Here is a 22010-nt window from a genome sequence, read left to right on the forward strand (position 1 = left end):
CCTGCGTCCGTAGTAACTGTAACTATATAATTATATAACTATATAATTATAACTATAACTATAACTATGGAAGAGTAAAAAATATTACTTTCTATACAAGATCTTTTGATGTAGATAACTTTTTCTTTTCTTTGATACTGTATTATTATTATTATTATCATTGTATCACACATTGTATCACAATACAGGGAGTTGTACTCTCCCCAACTCCATTCAACATTTACACGCACGATATTAATCAGCTACCACTCAAAGGTAAGATATTCCAATACGCAGACGATACTGCAATAATATCCATCCACAATAACGCAAGCATAGCCCAAACAAATATGCAACATGATATAAATCTGATCATAGACTGGCTCACGAAAAACTCCATACACCTAAACTCAGAAAAGACAAAAATAATAATATTCAGAAATCCACTGACTCGACCAGTTGATAACAAATATATAACCATCCAACATCCATTTCCAACATAAAAAACACACAGAACAGCAAAGCCACTGCAATCACTCAGGTTGAAACAATACGATACCTTGGAATTTATTTCGATGCAGATATGAACTGGAATAGCCACATAAACCATCTACACAACAAACTCCGAACAATAACTGGCAAACTACAGGCTAAAAGACATACTTCCCACACGCCTAAAAACACTAATATACAAAGCGCTATGCCAAAATATACTAATATACGCTATAACAACGTATGCTTTCTTTGCACCCTACAAATTAAATAGATTAATGTCGCTACAGTACAAAATGACAAAACTGATCTTTTGGGAACAAAGAGAAAATCACGACCTTATAAACATTTCAATGTCAGAAGACAAAATACTGACAGCAAAACATTTATGTCACGATGCAGCCTTGCTAAAACATTATTTCGATGCCAACTACAGGACAGTCAGAAATACGTACCGTATAACAAGACCTCAGACAACTAATTATATCACATATAAATACAATAATCACTACGGAAAGGCCACGCGAAACTTCTACATCCCAGACATGATAAACAAATTACCTTTTGAATACAGAAACCTTACAAACTACAATAGCCTGAAAAGAGCTCTAAGGACATACTACGAACAAGAAACACGCACCCAAAATACCATACAAACTTAATGAAACACAATATATTCACGCAGGCTTCCAGTTCAGCGACGTATTATACCTCCAAGTTATTGTGTGTGTGTGTGTGTGTGTGTGTGTGTGTGTGTGTGTGTGTGTGTGTGTGTGTGTGTGTGTGTGTGTGTGTGTGTGTGTGTGTGTGTGTGTGTGTGTGTGTGTGTGTGTGTGTGTGTGTGTGTGTGTGTGTGTGTGTGTGTGTGTGCGTGTGTGTGTGTGTGTGCGCGCGCGCGCGAATTTCTCAATCATAGATTTCGTAGCTTCCCAACGCAGCAAAAAAAAAAAAAAACATAATAACCAACTGGTGTCATCCTCAGATAAGCTTACATATAAGCTTCGAGGATGAAAGCAAAGAAATTAGTTCTCATCCAAGATGTATCATAAGTAACCAAATGCATGTAATGTACGTATCACATGAAAACCAATGTATGTAATGTATGTATTATATGTAAACCAATGTACGTAATGTAAATATCACATGTAAACAAATGTAAGTAATGTATATAATAATTTTAACAAATGTATGCAATGTAAAAAAAAAAAAAATATTTTAAAAGTAAATCATGAGTTTACACCGTATGTTTGTGAAAATAAGGACACATTATATTCAGATTGCATATGTGTAAATGCTGTTGTATAATCACACCTTTTCAAACTTGAAAAAAAAAAAAATAGTAAACCACAACGTGTAATATTATAACACTTACGTAACTCTGAACAATATAATTGTAAATTATTATTATGATTGTTATATATATAAAAAAAACTGTTATTATCATCATTACTATTTAAATCTCATTATATGTAGCACAAAGTGCTGAACCTTGTAAAATAATATACTGAATAGATGATCATGTACATATGTAAATATTTGAATTAAAAAAATTAAAAATATATATTATTTTTTTTTTATTTTTTATTTTTTTTTTTTGTTCAAACATGGATGAACTGATGTCAGGGATGGAAAGAACTGGTCTAATGAGAGAGACAGTAGATGATGTGGAAGCGCTTTGGGAATAGCATGGGACTTGCTTCGGCCGATTTTCGACCTATCGAATTGCGCTCGCATTACCCAATATATCTCAACGTATTTACAACACTTTGAGCAACCATCCTGAAAGCATCTTTACGTTTGCTGCAGTCTTAAATCATCCAACTTCATGGCAACCCTCTGCCGCACTCATAGTCGATTTGATTCAACACCAGGTCGATTGCCGTGGAGGGGGGGAACTACATCCCCCTCCTTATTTAGGAACCATCTGCCAATGAATATCACTGAGTGACATCCTGAGACACAAAAATGAAACTCCATAATAACTAATGTAGTGTCGCTACCTGTCGGGAAAATTGAAACATTAATGATTCTTCTTTCATTTGCATAGTTCGAAATGTTTCTAAGACTACAATACGCCAAATAAAGATGTTGGAAAAGACTTTTCAGTTTATCCTTGTAAATCAGTTTGAAGACTCACTTAATCACGCAAGATAGTAACATTTCGTTTTTTGAAAAAAAAAAAAAAATCGACACTTTTGATCGTCTCCTTAAACAAAATGTTGATTAAAACTTTATGGTGTGTTAGATTAAACATCAGAAGTCTAAAACACTGATGAGACATGTTCTGTGATTACTCGATGTGAAGTACGCTGAACGATGTGGTTAGTCTGCAGCAACCAGATCCTTTGACGTTGGTGGACCGGTTAACAGCTCTGGCTACATTCCCTAGCTAAGAGTCATACTATCTCACTGGGACAACTACCTACCTAGGAGCGAAGGAGTGAACTAATGTAGGTAGGAGTTAAGATAAAGTGGCCACGCTTCTCAGAGAGAAGGCCAAATCTCTGTGGTACCAAGTAAGCATCATTAGGTGGTAGATAAGTTTCATCGCACAGTGCAATATCATACACTGTGCGATGATATTACACTAGAAACGCAATATGGCCAAAAACGATGTTTTGATTCAAGTGCACATTCCCTTCGGTTAATTTTCTTCCCAATTTTTTTCAGCATGTAATATAAATAATATGAATGATCCTTTCAAAATTACGTCAGACTATGAAGAGACCCAAGATTTCTTCTTCTCCAGGATACATGTTTAACAGATTGATCTCTAGAACTAACCGTTAAGTTCATTTCAGTATACTGGAAGCCTCTTAAAACATTACTGTTTGGTTTAGTCAGTATGTTCGACCGAACCTAATGGTAATGTTTTAGGAGGCTCCCAAATCAGCTAGCAAATAATCTTGCTACTGCTATTCTGCCAGGTGTGCCTTAGAGGGAGTCCAATAGTAGTATGTGTAGAGGAATACTGCCTGGGTCACAATATATAGGAATACTATAGGAGTATTCCTATATATAGGAATTGGGTGAAATTTTCTATAAATAGATCTTACGAACGAATCTGTTATTGTCTATTCCATGTCTTCTTCGCAATTTCCATAAAAAGCCTAAGAAAATTTATTTCACAAATATACATGGGATTAGTTTCAAACTGAATGATTCATTTCCATCTCCACTATGCTAGACTATTCAAGCATAACTCACTCCAGTTTTTCAATTACTCTCTCCTTAACCCTTCTCGTCTCAAAGGTGATATTTGTGCCTATATTTGCTCAGATTCATTTTTCCCTTTTATCGCTCTATTTTCTTCAGTCTAACTTTTCCAATATTGAGAACATCGTCCTTGATTATTTGAATGTTCACAACTCCCACTGACTTTCCTTTCCTAAGTGCACAAATTGAGCAGGAAGAGATGGTGAGACATTTACTATTAAATTTGCTGACCAAATTTGTTGACCGTATGCAAATTTTTCACCTACCTACTCGGGAAATTCTTCGCAAAAAAATTGAAATAATATTGCAGTGATACACATATATGGACAACGAATACAAAATAAGAAATATTTTTAGAAAATATAGTTTATTTTTTATATTATTTATTTATTTAGATTTTATTTAAATTTTTCATATGTTGACTTTGTATAAAGTAAAATTTTGTATTTTACGGCGAGTTCCCTAATTTCTGTTTTTTTTTTTTCTTAATACATTAATTGTTTATTTTTATTCCATTTTGTTTTCTTTGTTTCTTTTCCCATTTCACTGCACATTCAATGCACCGTTTTACTAATGAGACAAAGTCATACACTGCACTCCTCTGTTTCATTTGACAAGCCTGGAACTCCCCAAATGATCAAACTTTCAAAATATCAACGCGTACAGTCCTTAATTTCTGATCTCCAAACCATTTCTTAATGGGAGTTTTGATAACGGAGTCAATTCCTATGCTAGAAAACCAGACTTTTATTTCTTGCAATAATAATAATAATAATCTTTTTTTCCCACAGGTATTACTTTACCTGTGAACAATCATTAAACTTTTAATCACAAATCACAAATCCGTCCAGCCATTAAATACTGTTCTTACATTTGAGATGGTCCCCTAAAAGACCTCTAAAAATATCTAAATCACTACAAAAGACAGCAATTAGGTTTTAATATCTCACCTTTCACCAGGCTGCTCTTCCACACAAACACTTCCATGGACACTGTTCGTCCGAGATGGCATTCATGATTCTCCCTTTGTCTTCTAAATCTTTTGAAATATATTTATCATCTAATCAGCATTCCTTGATAGTTCAACTGCAAACTCACAGAACAATCTCTTCTTCATCTTCGTTCATTCCGAAACCTCGATTGCCTAGTGTATCGACGCTACTTTCGGGTGGAAAAGAATCCTGAGTTCAAATCTTGCTTAAGATAATAAGAACGTTTATAAAGGATTTTTTTACCTAAAGGTGAATTATTTGCTCGAAAATACCGATAGCACGTTATTTCCTCCAGTCAAACCAACCAAAAGATCACACGTATGCTCCAGTTGTGTTCCAGTCGCGCCTAGCGGTTAATGTTTAATATGGCTTGTCCGTTGTGAGCATTATTCCCGAAAATGACGATGTGCATGTGACTTTTGCAACATAGTGTACTTCGAGTACCGAATGCTGGTTTTCAAAAGTTTTTCAAAATTTGAGTACCTTGTTTCATTATGCTAAGTAAACCAATAAATATTTACTGAAAGTACGTTTTTAATCCAGTTCTGGTTTTATTTTACATTTATTTGTATTCATTTCTTATTAATCTGTGGTCACTTACCTTCTCAATTGGAAAATGTAACATTACTTCTAAGTAAGTCGGAAGTTTAGTAAGAAGCGTGACCGTTCCCCATGACCAAGCAAACTTCGCTATAATGGCTGCCCACACTGGACCCGAAGTCATGATTTTGAAGAACGGTATGGGAATTTGCTGTGTGAAAGAGAAATCGTTATCAGATAGGATCGTACTTACAAAACAGTAAATGAATATACAGTGAATTCTCGAAAAGTTAAAAACAAAAAAGTAATGGGCATATGATGAAAGATGATTTGTACTTTTATAGAGAGAGAGAGAGAGAGAGAAAAAAAAAAAGTAAAAGAAATAGAAAATAAATTCAAGGCCTAAACTTGCTGAATCTACTCTATAATATTAAATGATAAGCCTTTTTTTCGAGTCATCAGAATTCAAGGAGAACCGGCCTGCCAGTCCGGAACTCGGGGGGGACCCCCTAGTAAAGGTTATAAATCATCAGCTGTTATAAAGTGACGAAGCGTTTCATCGGGCTTCTGATTTGCAGTGAATAATGACCCTGAGCATATTTCTGACATGCTCCAACACATATTAGAAAAAAAATCGTTCATCATTGTGTTTTATGCGATACTGCTGTGGTGTCCACATCAGTATCGCATAAAAATATCTCGTAGCATTCAATAATAATAATAAACAAAATTCATCCACCATCCTGCCTGGTTAAATACAGTGAAATCTATACTAAACAATACCAATTTTCGATCTTCAAACAGAATAAGATAATCATCGCAAAATGTTACTTTTCAGTGACTATCACTAAACGAAACAAACCTCCCACGATTCATTTTTGGAAGAAATGAATTGGATTCATGACACGCTATGAAATCACTTCATAACCAAAGCTAATCCAAGCATGTAGAAGTACATCCCAATCGCTACAATGAATCGTGCTTGTATGTTGCATATATAATAATTAAAATTTTCTTTAGACATTAAATTTTTATTTAAACATTTATAAGCTAAATGGTAGACCACAATTTTCAAGGCTTCAATTGACAATTGACATTAATGTCTTTAGGGGTGAAGCAAGAAGCTTTTCATATTCCCCGCTATCTATTACGGCTACAGAGAGGGAAAATTTTATAAGCAGTTTGCTCGCCCTGGATGGGCATGGAGATTATGCTTCGCTACAGGAAGTTAAAATGACTTTTGGTCTTTTATGTTTAAATAGATCCGTTGCCTCATAGGCTACAGCTTGCTGAACTAGATCGTTGGGATGTGTGGACGTGTTTAGGAAAAACTTTGCTGCTAAAGATTGTAGGAAAGAGAAGAGATAAGGAATATTTGTATCTCGATGAAGTTGATTGTTTCTGATGAATCATGGCGCGTTTAGAATCATTAGCAGGCACTTATTTTGTACCCGTTGCAGTTTGAGAATGTTAGTATTGGCGGTGTGGCTCCAAGCTGAAGAAGCGTAAGTGACTATGGGACGAATCGTCAGCTGGTATGAAAGCAATTTGATTCTGATGTTTAGCTTGCTGTTCCTGTTAAATAGGGGGTAGATCTGGGCGATGGCTTTAGGTGCCTTTGCACACGTAGTCTTGATGTGTTGGTTAAAACTAAATTTTTTGTCGAGCACGACGTCGACCAAGGTAGTTTGTTTCTGTCTGCCAGGGAATTTTAGTATGAGTAGTAAGAGATCTCCTGCAGAAGATGTCGATTTTTTCGTGAAGAGAATGGTTTTCTTCAAGAAAACCATTCTCTTCACGAACTTTAGAAGGTTTCCTTGAAGCTTTTTTTTTAGTAATGAGGTGTGCCGTAGAGATCTGGCTAATAATGACCTGTCATCCGCATATAGGGCCATGGTGGATGACATTGGTTTGTGCGGAATGTTTGACATGTATATAGAGAACAGCAATGGAGCCAGCAGGGATCCCTGCGGTACTCGTACAAAGATATGGTGTTGGGGTGAGGTAGTACCATTGATCTTGACTTGCATGCTTCTGTTCTGTAGATATGATCTAACTAGATGTACTATTTTCAGTGAGAAACCGGCTGGGACAAGTTTATGCAGCAATCCGAAGTGCCCTATTTTGTCAAATGCTTTGGATAGACCAAGAAAAACAGCTCCAGTGTATCGACGCCACTTGTAGCTAGTGGTAATATATTCAACTATTCTGAGGATTTTCCGGCTAGTACTATTGTTGCCGAAAACCGAATTACTCGTTAGGAAGGATGTTTAGTTCATTTACTGAAGCTTGAAGTTGTGAGAGGATGACCTTCTCTGCAATCTTACCCAAGTTGGAGATGAAGCTGACAGGACGATAATTGTGAGGCAGGTGCGGGTCCTTGCCTGGCTTATGAATAGGGATTAAATCAGACTGTTTCCAGGTGGAAGGAAAACAGTGAAACCTTAAGATTGCATTTATTATTATGGTCAGGTGAACTACAGCTTTTCGAGGCAGCAGCTTGATCACCCTATTTGAGATGCCATCTGGACGAGGAGCTTTTTTGTTCTCTAAATTTTTATAATATCATATATTTAAGCAGGTAATGTGGGTGCAAGATGTCAGCACCGGCATCAGGAAGTTTTAATGAGTGTCTGACCTGTCTGTGAATTTTATACAAGTGATCGAAGTCTAAGTTTCATATGAAGTTTGCACTGCTCTTCTAAATTTTTTGCTATGGCTTCTGCATTTTCTAAGCCTGTGTGTGAACGTGACCCTGGTCAGAAAGTATTGGGGGAAGGGATCTGCCTTTGTTTCTGATATTTCTCAGTAGTCCCCAGATAGCGTGATCAGGTAATTGGTCTTGTCTTCCGGTAATTGGTCTCTGTGATATTTGAGTGCATCACTCACTGCCCCATTTAGTTTATTAAGAACTGTTTTGTCTTGTGGCGCGCGAGTGTTGTGAAATCTTTTCCTTGTTCTGTTTTGTTCACTGATCAAGTTCATAATGTCTTCGGGTAGACAACCAGGCTTGGGGACAGATTTGTAGGAGGCAGCTGCCATTATAGCTGAGTTAATTTTTTGGGTGAGGCTTGTGACTGCGGAACAGGTCCAATATAATCCCAAAGTACTTTTGACAATCTTTCCCACGATATAAATGAGTGAGAGGGAGGAGACAGGTATTCTTGTTTTCCCAGCTGTAGCAGAATTGGGTTATGATCAGATGACAACTCGTTCAATGATTTTAGGCTGTACTGAAGTTTGGGGACAGATTGTATATAATATAACAGATCTTGAAGGATAGTTATATCCAGGATGTCAGCAGTGCCGAACGTACTAAGATGAGTTGGTTCGGTGGGGCCTGCCCCGGCATAGTTTGATCCTATGTAGGCGGAAAGGATGCAGACATACGTGTTGCTGGTTGTTCTACAATTCCAGGTAGGGAGCTTGGAGTTTAAGTCTCTGGCAAGAATGATAGACTCTCTGACGCCTAAGATGGCATTTAAATCAGAATGCAGTGGAGTTTTTAAGGGTGGGTTCTAAGCTGAGTATATTTTTACTCTGCCGACCGAGCTAGTAAATACTTCCCCGCCTGTGACCTCAAAAGTTAGGTTGGAGGGTTGTTTACAGAATGGTGTTTTTATTTGATATAATTTTTAATGAAGATGGCAGTGCCGCCGTCACTATAGTTTAACCTGTCGGTTCTGTATAGGAGATAACCCCTTATTTTAGGGCTGTCCGAGGGTCTTAGATGTGACTCGCTTATTAGAATAACATCTGGTTGATATATCTATGGGTAAAATCTTGGAGCTCCAAATTTTTTTTAGGCCATTTTCTTTCCATGCAACGATCTGATAAGAGGCAGGAATTAGTTTGTTTCTGTTCATCTATAAGTGCTGTGAGGAGGGCCTCTGTTTCGCGTAGGAATCTTTTAGTGGAGGTTGCTGAAGGGTTTGATAGGCTCAAATCTTGTAGCATGTTTGCTAGAGAGGCCATAATAACAGCTGTCAGGTTTGTAGATGCTGTTGGCTGATTCTGTTCTGGTGTTGACTTGTTTGTACGGGCCACTCTTCATTACTTCTTGTTTTCCTTTGATACCCTCTATATTTGAAGACCGCCGAGCCTCCGGCCTTGGTATTCTTGTACTAGAGGAGGAGGACTGTTTAGCTGTCTTCGACCGTCTGTTCTTCGGGTGCTGAGTACATCCCTTATAGTTGGCATGATGAGGGCCATGATGACATTTGGCACATTTAGTCGAGGTGGTTTCCGGCTTTGTACAGATATTGGTTGGGTGGCTATCACCACATTTCAAACATTTAAACTCAGCTTTACAGAGTTTCTGGGCATGGCCAAAATTTTGGCACCTATGGCATTGCCCAGAAGATGCCCTTTTCCGGAGGGAGTGGCTCTGGTGTGATGATGAGCTCTTAAATTGATTTTAAGTTGTAAATATTTTTGTAAATGTTGTGGATCTCTACCAGGACTAATAGCATGGGAGTCTTGTCGGATCTATACATTCTGCTGATCTTAATAGGTGGCAGGTCCTGTAAGTTAAGACCAGGAGCTATCTCTTCTGGATCAATGTCTTCCCACACCCCACGGAGGACCATTTTTAAATTTGTTTCTGAACTGAGTGAGAAGGTATGGTGCTGAATACCTCTGAAGTCCATTTCCTTTGTTAATTTTCTGCAATCTGTCACCGTGGCGGGTTGTATCTTGATACCCACATCCACATTTTTGGCCTTTGTGTAATCAATTTGTAAACTCTAGACTTTGTAGATCTTAGAACTGACCATCTGTGTTTTTCTCTTAGTATGATCGGAGGCCCGTGTGGGGACTACCGTAACCCCCATCGAGCGCGTCCCCTGGTGGCGGATCGGAGAATGATCATCATAGTTTACAATGAAGGGTAGGAGGAAAATAAAATACCTCCCGCGAACCAAAAGGATAGCACCTCTCTCATAGGCCGGTCAGGGGACATGACGGCATGGAAATCTCGACGCTTAAAAGCACAATCGCAGACGAAGAAGAAGATAATGGGAGGCACCTTTTCTTTGGGAGAAGCAGTGGAGTCCGAAACTGTACCGTCTTGTTCCATTTCTTTATTTCTTTATCTTTGGGAGGTTCTACGGTTGTTTTGCGCTTCTTCGTGAGCGGACTTCTTCAAAATCTGAGGGAGTAGAGATCACCGATTCGAACTGTTCCTCTATGGTAGCGGAGTCATCGCCTGTGACGCTTGTGGGGGGGGGGGACGTATCATAAAGTTTCGCCTTTCCCGGCCAGTTGTTATTAAGCAGCTCGCCCAGTCTGATGAATTCACGATATACTTCCTCAAATATCGTCTCATCTATTTGTTTTTCCATGTCTATCAATGTGAGATGTCAGAAGCTGGGAAAAAAAAAAAAACCGCCTACCACGCAATTGTAGCCTGGTCGGCACTTCTGCAAAACTCCGAATTTTTTGGATAAAAGCACTGGCATAAAATGGCGAGATCGTCATAGCTCATCTACAACAAATATCACTTCCGACACGGAATAAAAATCGAACGAAAATCAAATTTTTCCGTCAAAACTTCGATATTTATGGCTTCTCGGAACTTCTTTGGGAGATGGACCGAGTCCTTGACTCTTTATCCCTTCATCTGATTTTAGCTTGTGTATGAGAGGATTATTTTGGGTAAACTACCCGCTCATTCTGAGCATTGTAAGCTATATTAGCTTTATCTTGCGATGGAGGATTTTGGTTTTTTATGTTTGAAACGATCTGAGGGTTTGTAGTCTGGTGCCTGTTGAATTAGCTGATTTGGGTGATTATCTGTGTCTGTGAAGAATTTCTCTGCAATGCCTGTCATGTAGGTCTTGATATCTAGAAGGTGGCTTCATGGTGTAACTGGAGGTTTCTCATCACCCAAGGGGCATTAAATACCATTCTTAGGCATTTGTTCTGGATCGTCTGTAATCTGCTGATGTTGCTTTTAGCTGTGTATCCCCAGGTTGGTGATGCGTAAGTGAGTTGTGGTCTTATTGCCGATTTATAAAGGAGTATTTTGTTATTTATGTTTAGGAAGCTCTTCCTGTCCAAAAGTGGATATAGCTGTGCTATTGTCTGACTTACTTTGGTGGAGATACTATTTATGTGTGTCTCGAAATTGCTTTCGTGGAGATGGAGATACTATTTACGTGTGTCTTGAAATTTAAGCGTTTATCAAGATGAACTCCTAGATAGATAGATATTTGGCAGAGTTGTGCCAACTAAACATTGTTTTTTGTAATTTAATTATAATACTATGATGTGGAATATTTAAAGGTTTATGAAATATTTTAGAATTTTATAAAATATTTAAAATAGTTTAAATTTTAAAATAAATATTTTAAGTAAAATATAAATTACATTATTACTTTTAAGAAAAATAAAATTAATTTAATTTAATACAAATTTTATAAAATAAAATAAATTATATTTGTTAAAGTTAGTATGTATGAGTACACATTCTTTCTCCATTACATTCAACATCGAGAAAGAATCTTCCCACACCAGCTAATTGGATGTATCACGTGCAATCAGCTTTGCAGGAGTTTTTTAATTGATAAATAAGCGACCTCGGATCCTCAATTACTGAATCACCATTAATAAGGCACTCAAAATATTGTTCATGTATGAAGTGAATACTTGGAAACGTAACTTCTAGTAACTTCCAACCATTCATTTCACTTAATGCGGCTGTCGTTGTATTCTTAATCCAACTGTGAATTGGTGCATAGCTCACATTCGGCACAAATACAAATGTACAATAGCTAACAGCTTTTTGTAGATACGATTCACATAAAAATAAATAAATAAAAAATAAATAAAATAATAATAAATAAAAGAGTTAATGTAGTTCTTATCGTTACATTGTGAATATATATGAATTCCATATAACAGAATAATAAATTTTAAACTCAAGTGGGAATTATTGCAATTACTAAACATACCGAGTGAGCCTCCGTATCTTAAGCGGGTATACACGAAGTCGGAAAAAACCTAGGTTCTAATCCCGCCTACAATGCAAACCTTCATCAAGGTTTTTCAAGCAAAAGTGAGTTAGCTGGTCACATACGGAAGTGGAAAGATTTTTCCTTCCAGAAATTCGGATTTTTTCATCCGGCAAAGAGGCAGACAAACCGGCCTGTGAACGCACATATTATACTCTGAAATGAAATACTCTCCCTTAGGAAACTTGAGAAATCAACATACATTATATCATTAATGTTCTGAAAGGAAGCTTATAATCAACGATTTGAGTTTCTTTTAAATTAGGTTCTTCTACAAAGTTCGAGAACTCATCACAAGCGATGCATTTTATTTAATACAATGCCCAAAATGCATCTCTTTAACTGTAAACTATCACTCTTATTCAAGTTTTAGAGCAATCTCTTCATTGAACATTTAATAGTTCAAATATCACGTTATAGTTACCTCGAAATTTTCATCCAGAAATGAAATATGTGGCTAAAAAAATCTCGTTAATGTTCTCCTTAATATAGCGACTATCCTTTGCATTGCCATTACCTACTTGGCAATATGTTCCCTGAACTTCATCCCTATGTCCATTATCGGTAATACACAGATCTTCAACGTTTTCGATTCAACGCAAGGCCCTTTTATACGAACTTTTCAAATGAAGTTATTGAGTCTCATACAATAAGTCTCATTCGGTCTTACTGTAAGTTACTGTTTATTTATTTATTCAATTTTGTTTATTTATTAACTTTTTTTTATTTATTTTTTTTTTTAAATTTCCCATTTCTCTTTATACTTGCCTTTTTTGTTGATAGAGGAGGAAGATTTTGTTTGATGTAATGAAGTTCTCGCTTTGTTATTCTTGGATGTTCATCTGGAGTTCTATACACCAAGAATGTCCACAACAGGAACAAGATACAGCCTTCAATACCTATAAGAATAACAAACAGTACTAATTTTATTGGATACTAACTTATTTCAGATTGTGGTTGATTTCCGAGCATTCCAATTCTAGGATAAATTTTAGGCTGGCTGATTTCAATAAATCGCTGAGAAAATCTCAATTTTTTTTTTGAATATTCCATTTTAAAATGTGTGTATTCTCTCTCTAATTACAGCATTTATAACTTTAAATAAATGCTCGCATTTATTTAAAGTTATAATAAATAAATAAATATATATATATATATATATATATATATATATATATATATATATATATATATATATATATATATATATATATATATATATATATATATATATATATATATATATATATATATATATATATATATATATATATATATATATATATATATATTTGGCTAGATGGGTGAAGCAAAAATGCTTTTCATATTCCCCATTATCTGTAAAGGACAATGTAAGGATAGGGTGTTATTGAGCTATGATCATAGCAGAAGGGTAACAGCAATAACCGAGCCTCAGTTAGAACTTCATTGGCTACAGCATTGCCATCCATTACCCTGAGTCCCTCTCAGGAAACGTGCCATAAAATTCATGTGAATATGTTTTATTTTATATATATGTTCTTAAAGTCCTTAAAAGGACTTGCTTAAAGGGGCAAGCAAGAATGCTTTTCATCTTCCCCGTTATCTGTAGAGGACAGTGTAGGGATAAGGTGTTATTGAGCTATTAAATCTCTGATCATAGCAAGAGTGTAACAGCAATAGCCGAGCCTCAGTTAGAACTTCATTGACTACATCATTGCCATCCATCGCCCTCCCAAGGTACACATTTTAGTCGCCTCGTACGACATGCATGAGCTACATTAGGGCTATTCTTATCCCGGCCACCACACTGGTATCTACTATTTATATTTATATCTGCTATTTATTTGTATGTTTTATACAATTCAATTTTATAACTAATGAAATGTTAAAATTCTTTGTATTTAGAAATAATATTATGGTGCATTATTAATAATTATAATAGAATTTTAATATAAAAGCAAATAATTAAAAAATTATTGCTTTTAATAAATAATTTATTTCATTAAGTCGAAAAGTATTTTAACTTTGGAGCGTTCATTATTTTGAGAAGAAATAAAGCTGCAAGTAGAAAGAGATAGATTCTTCATGTCACGAGGAGATTTAAACATCTAGGTCTTTTTTTTTTTTGTTTGTAAGATTTTTTCATTTGCATATCGGGTAGATATGTCTGACTGAAATATTGAAACCCCGGTTTTTCACTTATTTATTTAACATTTTGACATTTCATTAGTTCATTATTATTATTTACTAAATAAAAAATTCGATACACGTAGTTGACAAAGTCAAGTACGTGTATCGAATGATGACAGCAGTGTCATAATAGGAGAATTAGCGAAGTAAAGTAGCGAGCCCTCCCGTGATGAGTCCTTGGAGGTGTCAAGTAAAATACTAATCTCAATGATCAGAAAACAAAAGCACATCGTATATATTACGTGCTTAGTGATTTACAAAACGCGGTGTGTGTATACGTCAGCACTTTTTTTTTACAGCAAATGCAAGTAAATACGCGTTTGACTAACATTATATTTCATATATTAAGAATAAAACTTTTTTTAATTGGAACCAAGGAGACTAAATGTTTTCTGTGAATTTATAAATGGCTTACTCTAACTATGAAAATAATTTCTGAATGGATAACCTGGAACGTATAGAACAAATCAAATATCCCTATTCGAGCCTCAATTTAAAACAAGGTGTAGCCAAGAGTTTATTGAGACTGAAGGTGAAAAGCTAAATGCCATATTTAGTCTGGATAGTCTGGATCAGGAGGATTAAATTTTCTTCTTCTTCTGTATTCACTCATTTGCACTATAGTTTCTAGCGCTACTGGGGGGGGGGGGTATGTCATAGAGTTCTATGTCCATAAATATACAGTAGAGTTCTGCTGGTTTCGGCTATAAACTAAAACACAAGTTAGGTTTATTGTTATTTTTTTTTATGTTTAGTGGATGACAAACTATAAGATCTAAGAGAACACTTACCGAAAACATAAAAGGAAGATGGCCATCCACCGGCGAACCCATATTCGCACAAGAATCCAGTGAGAGGCATGGCAATGAACGTACCACAATGTGTACCGATGGTACAAAAAGATAAAATCCTGCTTCTTTCTTGGACTGGAACCCAATGAATAAACAAAGTATAGATGCAAGGATAGAAGAGACCCTGTAAATGTTGGATACTTTATCAATCAATCAACATAACAAAAAACGAATTGCAAAGGCTGAGGAAGAAAGAGCGGCCACATCATGAATACTTGATATCTGCTGACGACTGTATGTGGTGGATGTAGGTATGTTGTAATTATGAAGATAAATAAATAAAATCTTGCCACTGCTTTTTTCCTAAACCTTTGTAGATTTTATTACAAATATATCAAGTAGTCTATTCGGAACGTTTAGATTTGCGGCATTAAATTTGATATTCTCAAGTTATATTCACGTAAAGTAATAGGCAATAATTTGTCTACCTTCCTTCCTTCAAATTTGTAGAACTAACTCCGACGGATTCATCAGAGGGACTCCTACTTAGTTATAGTAAATCGGAGTGTAGAACTAAAGGCTTAAAACCTTCCTCTAAGACCTGGCCTGCTTATAAGAGATTTAACTTAATTCATTTCTAAGCATTCTTACCTGCATTGCACCAAGGATTATTCTTAAAAGAATCGTTGCAGCAACTCCTATCTGTGTAGCTAAGGGTGTCACTAATGTCAGCGCAGACGATATGAGAATGCACATAGAGCACAATCTTTTGGGTCCGACTCTCATAGCCAACCAGCCTCCTAGCAACTGGGTACAAATATAGCCGTAGAATAATGCTCCCAAGATCCATCCCTGGGTTGAAGCACTCCACTCGTATTCTCCCTTAAAAAGTAAAAATTTCAACAATTAATAAGATGAGAAAGTCAATCATTTGATTGTCCAAGACTTTACTTATTCAGATGCAGAATTTCTTAGTTGTTTTTTAATGTTTTCCGGATAATCGAGATTACCGTATTATTTAAGCTTATTATTCCCATTATCAACAAGAATCTCTCTCTCTTTCTCTCTACAGCATAAAACATTATGAAAATTATTTGACGTAATCATAAAAAGGCCCATTTCATAATATTGATTCATTGTTATAACAGTTGAATCTAGAATCGCTTTTAGGTTATGTAATGATGGCTGTGTGAATTACATTTGTATTTATTGTGTCTGTTTTAGCTGGGGACTTCACTCACGTTGTTTTATCCCCCCTCCAAAAAAAAAAAAAACTGTTATGTAGAGAAATGAGTTGACTTTGCAACAGGAAATACTTCAACATGTTCGGTACAACATGTCAGACTTACTCGATATATCAAAAATAGTAGACATTTGTCTTTGTAGATCAGTTCCAGGAGTGTTTCTCAATTTTCGTTGGTCCTACAGGAAGATAGATGAGCAACACGCTTGGAACGTCTCGGTTGATATTTGTTTCTTCAACTTAAAAAAAAATCATTCGAATAGAATTATGTTTTTTATTGTCTTACTCCAGCAACATTTCAGTGGTCTCTGAAAGTAGCTTTTTACTGACTTAAACGAATGCAAACTCTTGGCTCAAGTCATACAAGTCCCTTGCGGCCATACTACGTATATTTTCCCATCTCTTTCAATCGTTTATCAAATTAACGTTATGCCACGAAATATGGTAGTATTGAAATCAAAACTCAATTTAATACGTGCTGTACATTTTGAGAATTAAAATTAAAATAGCTTAATCATCGGTTATTAATTATTTCATGATTTAAATACTCTTTTTTGTGTAACGGTACATGTGGAATAATGTTTATGGAATAACACATACATAATAATATTATTAATATGCGTGTTACATTACGGGCACATTATGGCATGTAGAAAGGATTCTCTCCTTGAGTGAACACGACAAGCTAAATAATGTGCACGATCACCACTTCCAAACCTGATCTCCGGTTTTTGACCGAACCCAAAATGACTATCACAACAACCACGTGTCATCGTACCTATCCAAAATACACTCCGTATGATGGCATCTGCCACAAGAGTGGCATCTATGCCTTTGTGAGATCCGATATTTCTTATCAGCTGTTGTCCAGTCTTGAATCTAGTCGAGTTTTAACCTTCTGCATCTTAAGATTCTTCGCGTCACCTTCCTTGGTGTCTCTCTCTCTCTCTCTCTCTCAGATGGTAATATTGCAACAGCACCTAAAGATAAAACAAGCATCCTTTTTCTCATCCAACTTCTAAAAAAACGTCTTCTGTCAGAAAACACCAGAAGAATCTTACTCCACTGGAATATTGAAGTGGTTAAACATCAGGAATTGCAACCTGGTCTCTTTCAATGCTTCCAAAACACAATTTTGATCTTTTCTTCTAGCAAAAAAAAAAAAAACTCTTTAGTTTTATTCTTCTTCTTCCCTTACTTTTAATAATGCTCAGCTCGAGAGTCAAGACCAAACTTCTTTTCTCTGATTAGCACTTTTCACTAGCCTTTCTTCGTACATACATATAATTTGTATAGCATTCTCAAAAAAAAAAAAAAAAAAAAAAAAACACGCATTAGTTTTCTCTAAAAATAATAAAAAAAAAAAGATGCTTTTCATCCATCCAGCTACTAATTCTGGATAAATTCCAAATCCATGCGCCCTTCTGCCACCATCTTACACACGGTCAGTAAATACGAACCAACAAAAATGACTCTTTTTTTTTTAAGGTTAAACGGTGGTCAGCATTCATATTTATAAATTTAGGGAACACGTGTTGAAAAGATTATTTTACGGATGAATAATAAAATAATAACTTGACGTTTCGACCCCTGTATCGAGGTCATCATCAGAAGGATACATGTGTATAAGAATCAAGCTACATGCTATTGCACTCTATACAGGTAAATTACATCTACGTTGTTAACTAATCTTTTTTCGTAGCCTGCCCTCTAGTGATAAAAAATAAATAAAAATAAATTTTAAAAATATTACCAATAAAAACTACAATAAACTCTGCTAAAGTCTTCAAGTACTAGGATTCTTCTGTAATTATACAGTTCCTTTTGTTATGTTACGATTATCTTCTGGATTTGTATTGGTTGCTATTGAATGTTTCAGGAAATAAAAAAAAAAAAACCACTTCACCAAGACTTCTTGTATTGAGATTTTTTTTTTGTCTTGGTGAAGTGTTTTTTTTTTTCCTCAACATTCAATAGCAACCAATACAAATCCAGAAGATAATCGTAATATATGAACAGTATGATTCCAGAAGAACCCTAGTACGTGAGGACTTTGCAGAGTTTATTGTAGTTTTTGTTGGTTTTTTTATCACTAGATGGCAGGCTAAGAAAAAAAAAGATTAGTTAACAACGTAGATGTAATTCACCTGTATAGAGTGCAACAGCATGTAGCTCGGTTCTTAAACACATGCATCTTTCTGATGATGGATCGAAACGTGAAGTTATTATTTTATTATTAATCAGTAAAATAATCTTTTCAACACGTGTGTTTTGTGTCCCTAAATTCAACAAAAATGAATCACCTCATTTTTGAGGATGTTTATTTACATAACAATTATTTCGTATAACAATTTGTTTTGGCTAGATAGATGAAGCAAGATGCTTTTCACATTCCCCGTTATCCGTAGAAGAAAATATATGGATGGGGTAATATAGAGCTATAGACACTGGTCATGGGGAGGGTAACAGCAATAGCCGGGCATCAGTTAAAGCTTCATTCGCTACAGCATTGCCATCCATTACCCTCCCTGGGTAATGGATGGCAATGCTGTAGCGTCCCATTTTAGTTGCCTCGTATGACGTGCATGGGTTACACTGGGCTGATATATAAGTAAAGCCTTCTCTGAAAATTAGGCAATCCTCCGGACCACTCACTCCCCACGAGTGACCGAAAGATCGTCCAACTCAGCGTTAGTTCCACTCAGTGACAGGCTCACCCTACCGCCGAGCAGAACCTCTCATATTCCGGGGAAAAGCGTCCACCGACAAGGTAGACAAGGAGCCCCACACCGGAAAACACCCTCCCCGGAGACACAAATTGCTCCCTAGGGCAAAAACCTTAGGAGAGCGAAGCTTTACGTCCCATTTTAGTCGCCTTTTACGACATGCGTGGATTTGTGCAAAGGTACTCAGGCCAGACAGACAACAAATGCTTGCAGGAGATTATAAACGATTTATAATTTTGACTTTGTGCTTCTAAGAGACTTGGATTAGCCAATAACATAAAATGGAATGTTGAAAATGATGCTAAAAGAAGTGATGAATTTTGAAAATATGGAAAAAATAAAAGGTTAGAAGATTACAATGAATAGTAATCTTAGTAATCTAATAAAAGCAAAAGATTATATTAATAAATAAAGACATAGATAATCAAACGGCTACATATAACCAAACTCTAATTATATATAATTACCTAATACATAATATTTCTTGAACTATGCAAATTTCTCTCTATAGCTATAAAAAGTGTTTTTTAATAAAATATGAGGATTTGGCATCAGTTTACATAGTTCAGTTAAGACATTTTAAAAATATAATATAATATAATATAATATAATATAATATAATATAATATAATATAATATAATAATGTAACTTATACTTTATATTTATTTCTTTTATTACTAACTTAAATATTTTAAAATATTTTTTAAAATTATATAAAAATTTCATGCACTTTTGAGATTTTAATATCATAAAATTATCATCAGATTCTTACGAGATAATAAATAAATATCATTTCCCATCTGAAGAATAAAAAGGCCCCCGGCCCTGACGGCATTAACAATAGAATAATAAAGCTACTCCCACGGAAAGCCATAATTCATCTAGTTAATATTACCAATTCCATCTTAAGATTCCAATACTTTCCCTCTGATTGGAAAGTCGCGGACATTATACCTCTGAAAAAACCTGGTAATAACCCACAACTTCGTCAAAGCTACAGGCCCATCAGTCTTCTTTCCTGTCTTGGCAAAGTAACAGAAAAGGTCATCCTATCAAGACTACAATCAGCAGTGGACCAACAGAAAATAATCCCAAATGAACAATTTGGGTTTCGCAAAGCTCACAACACGGTGCAACAAATTCACCGACTAACAGAACATATCACTCATGGCTTTAACTGGCACCTTCATACTGCTGCTGTCTTTTTGGATGTTGCCAAGGCCTTTGATAAGGTCTGGCAGCAACAAGGCCTTATCTTCAAACTAATTGAAAACAATATCCCAATTAAACTAGTGAAACTCATATATTCATATATCAATGAAAGATACATGCAAGTAAAACTCAACGGAATTGTTTCTTCAAGGCGCAAAATCCTGGCGGGAGTACCTCAAGGTTCTCTTCTGGCCCCAATACTTTTCACAACTTACATGGCAGATGTTCCTCTCAACCCAAAAAACTACTACGGCTCTTTATGCCGACGACACCGCTATTCTAGCCAGATCGCTCAGCCCTCACCTAGCAATCACTAGACTCCAAGGAAGTATCAGTGAGCTAGCAAACTGGTTCACCAACTGGAGAATTCAAGTAAACCCCCTCAAAAGCTCAGCCATGATGTTTTCAAGAAGATAGATCTGCAACAAAGAAGACATCCTGCTCTCTGGTCAAAAGATCCCATGGCATTCAGAGACCAAATATCTTGGGGTATTGATGGATAAGAAACTCCTTTTCAACAAACACATCAATCTCGTTTGTTCCAAATCTTCCAAAGTCATAGCTCAGCTCTACCCATTGATCAACCGCAAGAGCAAATTGAACCTACATAATAAATTGCTTCTTTACCAGATGGTAATACGTCCAGTCATTACCTACGCCTCACCAGCATGGAGTCACACTTCAAGATCAAACATTTCAAAATTACAGAGAATCCAAAACAAATGCCTTAGGATGATCCTGGATGCACCGTGGTTCATCATAAATTCACAAATTCACCGAGAAACCGGCACTCCATACATCTCCTCTCTTCTTCGTGATCTTGCAGAAAAATTCTTCGTGAAGTCAAGTTCACATTCAAACCCACTAATCGTGCAAGCTGTCAATTACAACGAGACTGATTACTACAAACACAAAAGACCGAAGGCTATTCTTCTCTCAACTGATCATAGCTAACACTACTGCCCTCAGAGGGCGAGCTTAATTGCTCACAAATCTCCCATTCCCAAATAACTCTCATTACAGATAAAGGGGAATATGAAAAGCACTTGTGCTTCACCCATCCTGTCAGTAACGTCAATGGTCATGGTCAATTATTATGCTGGCGTTGAATTTGTGGAGGAAGGGTGAATCAATCGGCTGTGAGATGCGGTGATTGATTCATTCAATCCAATACCCTTGGAGGGTAATGGATGGCAATGCTGTAACCAATGAAGTTCTAACTGAGGCTAGGTTATTGCTGTTACCCTCCTGCCATGATCGGAGCTTTAATAGCTCAATAACACCTTATACCTACATTGTCCTCTACAGATAACGGGGAAGATGAAAAGCATTCTTGATTCGCCCCTTTAAGCCAGTCCTTATAAGGACTATAAGAATTATTATGCTGTGAGTGATAAGCTAATGTGAGTTTGTTTAGAGCACAGTTTGTCTTTAGGGATGAAGTTTTTAATGTATCTTTAGTCAGCGAGTTTAGTCAGAATACTGGAATCTTGAAACTGCAAGATTCAATAGAACAGAAGTGATTGAGGTTTTTAAAACAAAACACACACAGGTAAGTGAACTGTATTTATAAGAGGATGATTCGCTAGGCCTAACCGCCGTCACAATCGCCATTGCTAACTACTTCACAATG

General features: G+C 36.1%; 1 protein-coding gene across 1 annotated transcript in view; it reads right to left on the reverse strand.

The window, feature by feature from the left end:
• Positions 1–22010, reverse strand: part of LOC150106860 (sialin-like) — a 52581-nt gene that overhangs the window by 4877 nt on the left and 25694 nt on the right. Inside the window, exons 3-6 of the mRNA XM_090393492.1 lie at positions 15847–16077; positions 15196–15379; positions 13001–13131; positions 5281–5430 (exon numbers count right to left, since the gene is read on the reverse strand). Of these exons, the coding sequence (XP_090249618.1) occupies positions 5281–5430; positions 13001–13131; positions 15196–15379; positions 15847–16077 (696 nt within the window). The remainder of the gene's footprint in view (positions 1–5280; positions 5431–13000; positions 13132–15195; positions 15380–15846; positions 16078–22010) is intronic.

The sequence above is a fragment of the Typopeltis vanoorti genome, chromosome 5, assembly GCF_054136105.1.
Source record: "Typopeltis vanoorti isolate ZY-2024b chromosome 5, IOZ_Tvanoo_1.0, whole genome shotgun sequence".
Lineage (NCBI taxonomy): Eukaryota > Metazoa > Arthropoda > Arachnida > Uropygi > Thelyphonidae > Typopeltis > Typopeltis vanoorti.